We start from the raw sequence: 10,433 nt of genomic DNA on the forward strand, positions 1-10,433 counted from the left end.
AAAATATGCACAATAAGTGCCGCAGTAGACTCGTGTTATCACCTTCCAGATGATGACGCATGGTAGCCGAAAGTATGACCATACTGATACCAACAAGTGGATGCGTACTTAGCCATGCAAATCGACAAGCAAATGAACCGATTAGCTCTCGGGAAAATCAAACGTCTCAGTCGAATTATGGAGGGAAAATTCCCACCAAAAAATTTGGGATTTGAAATTCAAAACTCCCAAGTTCGCATTTGAAAATCCTCTAAAAGAAGGAATAGCCTTTGGACTTCCGAGGACCAACCCATTTTGAACATAAAATTTTCATAGTCACCCGAACAAGGAAATTGGGGGGTAACTATTGGGTCATGGATCAGCCACGTAAGGCCCGACAGGCCTAACAACCCAAAGATCTATCAAACTTGCTATGGGCTAAGTCCACATGGAGGCTATCATTGAAGCCCGACGACTAGCCGGCCTCTAGGGCATAATAGTCTTATACCAAGGATAGATCGGTCATCTCACATAATAGATATATGTTATCCCCACACAAACGGGATAGAATATCATTCAAATTTAAACAGTCATCTATGTCTATTAAAATATAGGCCAGTTGTCAACACCTGAATTATCCACGTCTGACCGAGAACTACTCGGACACTCCTATCTAACGCTAGCAAAGTTCAAACAACTTATCCCAAAATCTTAGGCTACTAAGAACATGGGGTGGCTGACAAACTCTATCCTTCGCGAATACCTGCCCAACAAATATCGAAGGATAAGAGAGCCATAGCGTGCGGGGTACAAACATTACTCCATGCCTATAAATACAAGTCTTAACTTAAACCAAAGGTAAGCACAACTCTTGCTCTCGAACTTTTGTTACTTGTACACTCTTCCCTCAAAATACTGCCTTAGGCATCGGAGCTTCCCCCGCCGAAACACCAACGGGGGCTCTGATCCTTGTTCTTTGCTTTTTCTGTGCAGCCCGATGCGTCCTCGAGCACCATAGCCCTACCCAAAATTCGTGCCACATCACCTCGAAAAACTGTGCATCAACAATGAATATGAGTGAGTGAGTGAGAGAGAGAGGGAATGATGAGAACCTGTTGGATCTTAGGAAGTTTGGAAAGTTTTCGATCTTTGAGTACTGCTTTAATCAATTCTCGCTTTTCTTCAACATAGTCTCTACACATCACCTGTCCAAATACAAAGGTTTACCGGTTTGCTTAGAATAAAAAAGGGAAGTTCAAGGAATAACAATGCCATGCTAGTGAGTTAAAAAGTGTCTAATATTCCTTAAAAATTAATATCCACTTTAATTGTTTTTTTTCAAAGTTGTAATAACAGTGTTATAATTAACAAGGTAGTAAAATTGCACCATTTGATTCTTGTTAGATTATATATGTAGTGCTACCCTACATTGGTTGTGTACATATAGTGTCTGTATTATTAGCCTATATATATAGGTCCCTTCTACACATTATTTTGTGTGGTTTAATATACAACCTTATTCTCAACATGGTATCAAAGCACAGGTTCTGAATCACCTTAAATTTTTTTTTTTTTTTTTGGCGCCGTTAGTGTTCTCAGGCAAATATCTCGCTCTGTCCTTTTTGGTTCTCTCTCTTATAGTTTTCAGCGGCTCAATATACCGCTAGAAACCTCGGAAGACAACCATTCTAGAGCTGCCACACACAACCTCATCGGAGTTCTCATGCCCCCTCACGCGCCACTTGAAGTCCCGACCATTTCACCATTGCCACTCCGCCCAGTCCACCATTGTTGTCCGTTCATATCGATTAGCCTGCCGTTCAACAGATCTCCTTTCGATGACTCCAAAACTGGCCAAAACACCACCGTCCACCACCACACGTGCCCCTAGAAGATTTGCACTTCAGATTCACGATCTTAGGCGCGACTAGCCTTTCTGCGCGTGTGGCACATGCGCCAGGGTCTTCAGACTGCCATGTCAACCCTAGCACCATGTCATCCAGTGCCATGCCAGCCGATGCCATGTTAGCTATGACACATCAGCACCTCTACCATTTCAGCACCTCTGCCACGTCAACACCACTGTCGATTCGTTAACCGTTGACTTCTATCAGCGTTGATCGTTGACTTCCAGAGTTGACCAAGTGCTTTGTTCTCTATTTTTTCGTCCTGATTTCATATTTGTGGTCTGTTTTTGCATTTGACCCTTCTAGATGACACAAAACAAGATTCTTCATCGTGTTCAGACTATATTGGATGGCACAAACTATATGGTGTGATCTCAATCTATGCGTAGCTTTCTTAAAGGCCGCAAGCTTTACTTTTATATGACTAGGGAGGTCAAAAAGACAGTTAAAGGAGCTTCTGAATCAGATGAGGCTTTCACCACTCATCATATTGATTGGGATAGTAAGCATCATCAGATTCTTACATGGTTCCGTAACACCACTATCCCATCTATTTATGCGCTCTTTGGCAGCTTTGATGAAGCAAAGGATGCTTGGGATATGCTTGCTTCTCACTATTCTTCTATGGAAGGATCCCACTGATGCTGAGTTATATGTTATACGTAGAGATCAACATCGCCTTCACCAATTTTTGATGGCCTTTTGTGATGATTTTGAGCCTGTTCATGTGTAACTTTTACATCATTCTTCTCTTCCCACTTTGGACACTGCCATCTTCGAACTTGTCTGTGCCAAGAGTGGATCGCAAACTATGTGCTCTTAGCCTAGTCATAGAGTGTTGGCTACGCCATCGCCATCCTCTGGCTCTTCGTCATTCCAGCAAGAGCATTATAACAAATCAGGTACTCCTCGACTCCCCCCTAAGTCTCGCGATAACAATTACTGTCGCTATTGTCAACGTCGAGGGCACACTATTGACAAGTATAGGTGTAAGGGAAGATCTAATGCACCCATAGTAGTAGTTGCTCATATTGAGAGTGGTTCATCTCCAGTTGTTCCCTCTTCAGTTGCTCTCTCTGGCCAAGCATTAGGATCCAGCGTCACCTTATATGTAGCTAACTTTGAGGCAATAGTCAACCAAGTCATCCTATCACGTTCTGGTAATGCATCTTCCTCTATCCTCTCAGTCTTGCCAGGTACCTCTTCCCCTTTGCTCTTTGACTCTGCTTGTTGCAATCACATGACACCTCACCCTACTTCCTTTACCACATCTGCACCTTCACCTCACTCCCCACTAATTCGCACAGCTGATGGCTCCACTATGAGTATTAAAAATATAGGCACTATCAATACACCTTCCCTTTCTATTCCTAAAGTTTTTCATGTGCCTGAATTGTCCTTCAATCTTCTTTCTGTTGGCCAATTGTGTATACTTGGATATAGACTTGTTTTTGACTTTTCTGGTGTTCATGTGCAGGATCCTCGTACGAGCCAGACCCTTGAGATCGGCGTAGAATTGGGCGCATGTTCGAACTCTCATCCTTACACCTCCCCACCACTAGCATCTCTACTGCTGTCACTTCGTCACCATCATCTCTTTCACTTTGGCATTCGCATCTTGGTCATGCAGATGCTTCTCGCGTACAACTTTTAGCTTCAAAGGGTTTGCGAGGTTCAGTGTCCAATAGTTCTTTTGATTGTATTTCATGTCAACTTGGGAAACAACCGGCTTTGCCATTTAATAATAGTGAGTCTCATGCTACTGCTTCTTTTGATTTAATCCATTCTGATGTTTGGGGACCTTCTCCTATTGCTAGTATGAGTGGTTCACGTTATTTTGTTATTTTTGTTGATGATTTCTCTCATTACACTTGGGTGTTTTTAATGAAATCTTGTTCTGAAATATTGGATATTTATCGTACTTTTGCCAAAATGGTTGAAACCCAATTTTCAAAACCCATCAAAGCTTTTTTTTTCTAATAATGCTTTAGAATATACTCAACATGATTTTCAAGTCATCCTTAAACATTATGGCATTGTTCCTCACTTGTGTCCAGACACCTCACAGCAAATGGTCGAGCTAAACGTAAACTTAGGCACATTTTAGACACTATCTGCGCTCTTCTGCTTTCCACATATGTTCCTACTCCGTTTTGGGGTGAAGCCACTCTCACGGCTGTCTACATGATCAATAAGTCGCCTATCCCTATCCTTGATAATTGCACTCCTCATGAGAAGTTGTTTGGCCCTGTCCCCTCATATCACTATCTTTGTGTTTTTGGTTCTGTCTGTTTTGTTTTACTCCAACCCCATGAGCACACCAAACTCGAACCTCGTTCTCAGTTATGTTGTTTTCTTGGATATGGAGTGGAACAAAAAGGCTACCGGTGTTATGATCCTGTCTCTCGTCATCTTCACATCTCCCGTCATGTAGTTTTTTGGGAGCATCGACTATTTCACGAAGTCGGTAAATTCAGCATGCCATCTTTCCCTCCCTTTACTACCCTTCTTGAGATTCCTCTTTCTCCAACTCCCACCAGCAATGTCTTGCCAGAGTCTCCCTCACTCAAACAGCAGTCATCTGATGCTCTCGACGCCGCTCCACCTGCGTCCCCAAGTTCTGTTCCATCTGAGAATCTGGTCTACACTCCACCACCTGACCTTCGCCAATCCACCCGAGTAAGATCTCTCCCATCCCATTTATAGGATTTTCATTGCTTTCATGCCTTAGCAACCTTTCATGAGCCACACTCCTTTCGTGAGGCCTCCACTAACTCTCTTTGGCAGGCTACGATGAAAGAGTAACTTGATGCTTTACACAAGAACAATACATGAGATCTGGTTGACTTGCCTCCTGGAAAGTCCGTGGTTGGGTGTAACTGGGTTTACAAAATCAAGATTTGTTTCGATGGTACTGTTGACTGGTACAAGGCTCGACTTGTAGGCTGAGGTTTTACTCAGGAGTACGATGTGGATTATGAGGAGACTTTTGCTCTAGTTGCTCGCCTCTCTTCTGTACGTGCTCTACTGGCTATTGTAGCCTCTCGACATTGGTCATTTTGTCAGATGAATGTCAAAAATGTCTTCCTTAATCGTGATTTAAGTGAAGAAGTCTATATGCAGCCACCTCTTGGATTATCTCATCCTACAAACACTGTTTGTCGTCTCCGTCGAGCTCTATATGGACTTAAGCAGGCTCCTTAAACATGGTTTGCTAAGTTTAGCACCACTGTCTCTAGCCTTGGCTACTCCATTAGCTCTTATGATTCGGCCTTGTTTAATCACCGCACAGACTGGGGTACCATACTTCTTCTACTGTATGTTGATGACATGATCATCACTGGAGATGATATCACTGGTATTCAAAAACTTAAACAGTTCCTCAATCAGCACTTTGAGATGAAAGATCTTGGCCCTCTCAACTATTTTCTTGGTCTTGAGATCTCTTCTTCTTCTTATGGTTATTATTTGACACAGGCAAAGTATATCTCTGATCCGCTTTCTCGAGCCAATCTCATAGACAGTAAGATTGTCGACACACTAACTGAGCTTAATGCTCGTCTCACTCCTAATGATGGCAAGCCTCTTCGTGATTTTACCTTATATCGACATTTAGTTGGCAGTCTTGTCTACCTTACTATCACTCGGCCTGATATCTCGTATGCTGTCCATTAGGTGAGTCAGTTTATGGCTGCTCCTCGCTCCACTCATTTCTCAGCTGTCCTCCGCATCCTTCGCTACCTAAAGGGAACATTATTTCATAGGCTCTACTCTATTTCTTCTCTCAGTCTCCTCTTTAGCTGCATGCTTATACTGATGTTGATTGGGCAGGTGATCCGACAAATCGTCGCTCTACCACTGGTTACTGCTTCCTACTTGGCACCTCGCTTATCTCTTAGTGAACTAAGAAACAAACGGCTGTTGCTCGATCAAGCACTAAGGCAGAATATCGTGCTCTAGATGACACTACCTTGGAGCTTCTTTGGTTATGATGGCTGTTACAGGATATAGATGTCTCTCTTTCTTTTGCTACTCATGTATACTGTGACAACATGAGTGCTATTCAGATTGCTCATAATAATGTTGTTCATTAACGGACCAAACATATTGAGATTGATTGTCATTTTGTCCATCATCATCTTTTTCAGGGCTCACTACAGGTTCATTCTGTCACATCCCATGATCAGCTCACGAACATCTTTACAACGTCACATCCTCTAGGGCGTTTTCGTGATTTTGTGTCCAAACTCAAGTTGGTCTCTCGCACTCCACCTTAAACTTGAGGGGGGCTGATAGATTATATATGTAGTGTTGTCCCACATTGGTCGTTTACATATAGTTTCTCTATTATTAGCCTATATATATAAGCCTCTTCTGTATATTATTCTATGCGATTCAATATACAACTTTATTCTCAACAATTCTCACAAAGACACTTGTCAATTTGGCATTATGTCAAGCAAATAATGCCAAAATTGTAGTAAAATTGCACCATTTGATTGTTCAACTAATAACAATGATGGGTTCCAATTTTCAGAGCAGCTACAAATGATGCTACCATCATATCTCATGCCACTACCTACCAAAGACATCAACAATCTTGTCAAACTGCATGGACCATCCCACAACGTTGTCAAGTCACAGGACCCATCATCACATAAGAATTTTTCAATCAAAGTCACGATGAAATGAAGGAATGTTCATCATCGGATGTAGCCAAAAATGGGCAACAATGTCCGCCCTGTGCTCCGTTGCAAGCGCATTGTCACCACCCTAAGCCCAAAGTTCATCGGCAGTGCCAAATTAATGAGAGGGCTTGTGCTTATTTAAGAGACAATATCCAGGAGACCAAGTGTGGCCACGTCAAGTTCAACTTCCTTGGAGTAGTCAAATTAATTGTTGCAGTTGCATAATATTTATCTTTAGCCATTAGTTATCATTATTAATTATGATGTTTTATTAGTAATTTGGATTTTAATTGTTAGGACCTTGAGGTGAAGTTCTTTTTCAGGGGAAGGCATGTTAAAGAAATAAAGTTAGGGATTAGATTTTATTTAATATTGGTTTAGATTAGTTTTGTTATTAGTATTTTTTATATTAGAGATAAACATGGTCTATTTGTATTTCAATTATCCAATAATTTATTTTAGAGTTCGTATTGCATTTGTTATCTATGTAGGGGTTTATCTCCAAGTAAGTATAGTTCTACTCCAAGTCTAAGTTATTGTATTATTCATATTTAAAGGACGATGTTTTAATAAAGAGTAAGCAAAATTAATCCCAAATTTTATACTTGAAAATAAAATTTTAAGTTTCCTTAAAATTTAAAAAATCTAAATTTTCTCGTAACCTAAACTCTGCCCCTTTTACCAAACACTCAATTTCAAACGATAGAAGTTGGAATTGTTTACAACCTTAAAGTAGACAAGCATTAATGGTGGCAGGGCCTAGGTACCAAAGATATATGAATGCTGAAATGTCCTTTAAATCTCACTTTCTCTCACTGACAGCCAACTTATTATTTTGTCACCTTAATGGATTCTGTAAAATTTTTTAATTAGTGGTATGTGTCCATATCTTTCTTCCTTGATTAACTAGATGATTTTACCCCAATCTTAACTAAAAAATCATCCAATTCAAAGTTCCTTCATTCCTTCCTATAATTACTCAAAATGCTATCGGCTTATCCCCAATAAAGTCTTTCAAAAAGGAAGATACTTTACCAAACATGTTGTAACTTCGAAATTCTTCTAAAGCTACAGAGCACTTCAGCAAAATACAATACCAAGAGAAAAAATCATTTCTTTCTTTCATGAAAAAAAAAAAAAAAAAAAGAGTAGTGGATTCTTGTTACCATTTTATTAGCAATAGTTTATTATTTAAACAATAGTCAGATATTTGTAATAACATGGCACTAAAAAGCAGTTAAATTTCTTTCTTTTTTTTTTTCTTTTTTTTTAACAAGTTTGTACTAATCTAATTATTGATTTACTATTACGTCATTTTAGTTATATGACAGTCGTATAACCTAAAAAAAGAAATGTGAGAGAGCCTTACCTCAATGAAATCTGAGAGGAAAAAAGAGGGGATGCCCCTAGTAGGCTTGACAAACGAAAACCGCATCAATCGCCTAAGTTCCTCCGGGGTTTGTGGCAACAAAATCTTCACCGCCTCATCCAAGTTCGAAACCGTAAGCAAACCCTCCTCCAAATCCTTCTCCTCCAAGCACACCCCAGTGCAACACAGCGCTGCCCTCTCCACCGCCTCCGGAAACTGCACCGCCATGTTGTAGGCCACGAACCCCCCATAGCTTATCCCAACCAAGCTCATCGTAGGCACCCCATGCACCTCCATCAGCTTCATCATGCAAGACGCCTGAAAAGACTCGGTGCGCTCGGGCCTAGACGTGAATGAGCGGCCGAAGAATATAAGGTCCGGGACATAGACGTTGAATTGGTCCGTGAAGTGGCGGAGGTGCTCCCCATATTGCCACATTGCATTGGCGCCGAAGCCGTGGATGAGAAGCAACGTGGGCTTGGAGTGTTTAGGGGATTTCGGCACCCAACAATGCATGACGGTGCCATCTCCGAGATCGGTGGTGATGGAGCGGAGGCCGGCGTTGGCGAAGGAGTAACGGTAGAACCAATCTTTTGATGCGGTGAAGCTGAACCATTTGGACAGCTTGAGAGGAGACATAGAAAGGATGTCCTTTTTTCGTAAGATCAAAGATTGTCCCTTAATATTTGGGAAATGAAGTGAAGGTAGGCGGGAAGTTGTTTTGGTAACAAAACAATAAGCTTGGATTTCGGAATTTGTTGACCCAGCAATCACATCCTGGAACAAACGAATCACATTGATAATGACTCATGAACACGTAATATTGTTATGGATATTGGCACCTTCAACACAGAATGGTAATCAACATGATCATGGCCATGCCATTTTCAAAGCGTACGTTCAATACGAATTCTTGTTTACCGGCTATTGCCTTCTTGAACCAATTATTTAATGGACAGAATTTTTCAGCAAAATAGGTTGCGGATTTTTCTTCAACATAATTTATAAAAATGACATGTGTCATTTTAACATGTGAAAGACACGTATTTTATTTAAGGAAAACTCTGTTCTAATTTAATAATCAAAAATTTAAGGTGGCAATTGGTGATTGTGTATCGAGTTTGATTCGCTTCAAGATATAAGTGTAAGACTGTATAAGTCAACGCTAAGAGCATTCACATTGGTTTGTGTATTTTTTTTATGTAAAATGGCTAATCTAAACCCATTTTATCTAGTTTAACTAATGAGTTTTAAAAGATACCATACAATTATTTATTTTTTTTATCTATATCATTTAAATTTTATTTTTTATAATTGTTGTATTTTTCACAAAGATCCTATTTTTCAACTTTTTGGGAAAATAGAGATGTGGAGAGAGAAATATTAGGAAAAAATTTTGGGAAAAGAGAGATGTGGAAGAGGAATAGTAAGAGAAAATTTGGGAAAAAAAGAGATGTAGAGAGATAAATAGTATATTAATAAGATAAATGTCTGAACAATGTCTGCTATATGTAGCGGTGTATTGTTTACAAATGTAAAAAAAAAAAAAAAAAAAAAAAGTGTTTTGCATTTGAAATGCATAATACAATGTACGTAGTTGGTTTTTTTTAGTGTTTTGCTTATCTATTTTTGATAAAAGTAAGAAATGGCTAAACCATTGTGAGTGCTAGCTCTAACATGGCTCATTTAATTAAACAGGTAAGACCCATCAACCATAACCTGCCAATTTCATGTTGGGATCGTGAGAACTTCCCAAGTCGTGTCAAAAAATTTTAGCTTTAGTGTCGAGTGTCAAGTTTGAATCGTGTCAAAACATGGGTATAAGACTAAAAAGTTTAACCATAATTCGACGTATTGAATTAAATAGGTTAAATCATACCTTAACCTACTAATTTCATTTTGGATGCACAAGTTATGTCAAAAATTGTCAATCATAATTCATAATAATAAGTCATCCAAAGACCTGACCCGCCATTCTTGTTTGTTTGTATGGTGCCCATAGCAACATTAGTTTGGACTTTTAAAGTACAGGCTTGGGGCCACTTGGTCCACGTTAGAACCCCGACTATATTCAAACTTTGAGGCCTAAAAGCTTGTGAAAACCCACCCATTAAGATATTATGGCCCAATTATAACAAATGCCTTATCAACCACCATGATGGCCCACTAATCAAGATCACCGTCGACATACCGCCGACCACCATGCTCCAGGGCCTATACGCACCGTATAGCATTTTATTGGTGACACTCAATTGGATATTTTTCTATTCTTCCCAACTCACCTTAAAATTGTGAATATCAAGAATAAAAAAGAGTGGAGATTATGTTAAAGAATATAAAATATAAAAAATTAAAAATCTAATTAAAAATTACAACAAAAAAAAAAAAAAGGGTGGTCGAGCCACCCCCAACAATGGTTTTGAGGGTGGTTCGGCAACCCCCGAAACAAACGAAGGTGGCTAAGCCACCCCTGAAAAACCACTCCAACCG

The 10,433-nt window shown here is 39.9% G+C and overlaps 1 protein-coding gene across 1 annotated transcript in view; it reads right to left on the minus strand.

Annotated features, from left to right (window-relative positions):
• The window catches only part of LOC132179884 (uncharacterized), an 18,254-nt gene extending 9,672 nt beyond the window's left edge, over positions 1-8,582 (minus strand). The window contains exons 1-2 of the mRNA XM_059592676.1: positions 7,944-8,582; positions 1,092-1,184 (exon numbers count right to left, since the gene is read on the minus strand). Of these exons, the coding sequence (XP_059448659.1) occupies positions 1,092-1,184; positions 7,944-8,582 (732 nt within the window). The remainder of the gene's footprint in view (positions 1-1,091; positions 1,185-7,943) is intronic.
• Positions 8,583-10,433: the final 1,851 nt, after the last annotated feature.

Source organism: Corylus avellana, chromosome ca4, assembly GCF_901000735.1.
Source record: "Corylus avellana chromosome ca4, CavTom2PMs-1.0".
Classification (NCBI taxonomy): Eukaryota; Viridiplantae; Streptophyta; class Magnoliopsida; order Fagales; family Betulaceae; genus Corylus; species Corylus avellana.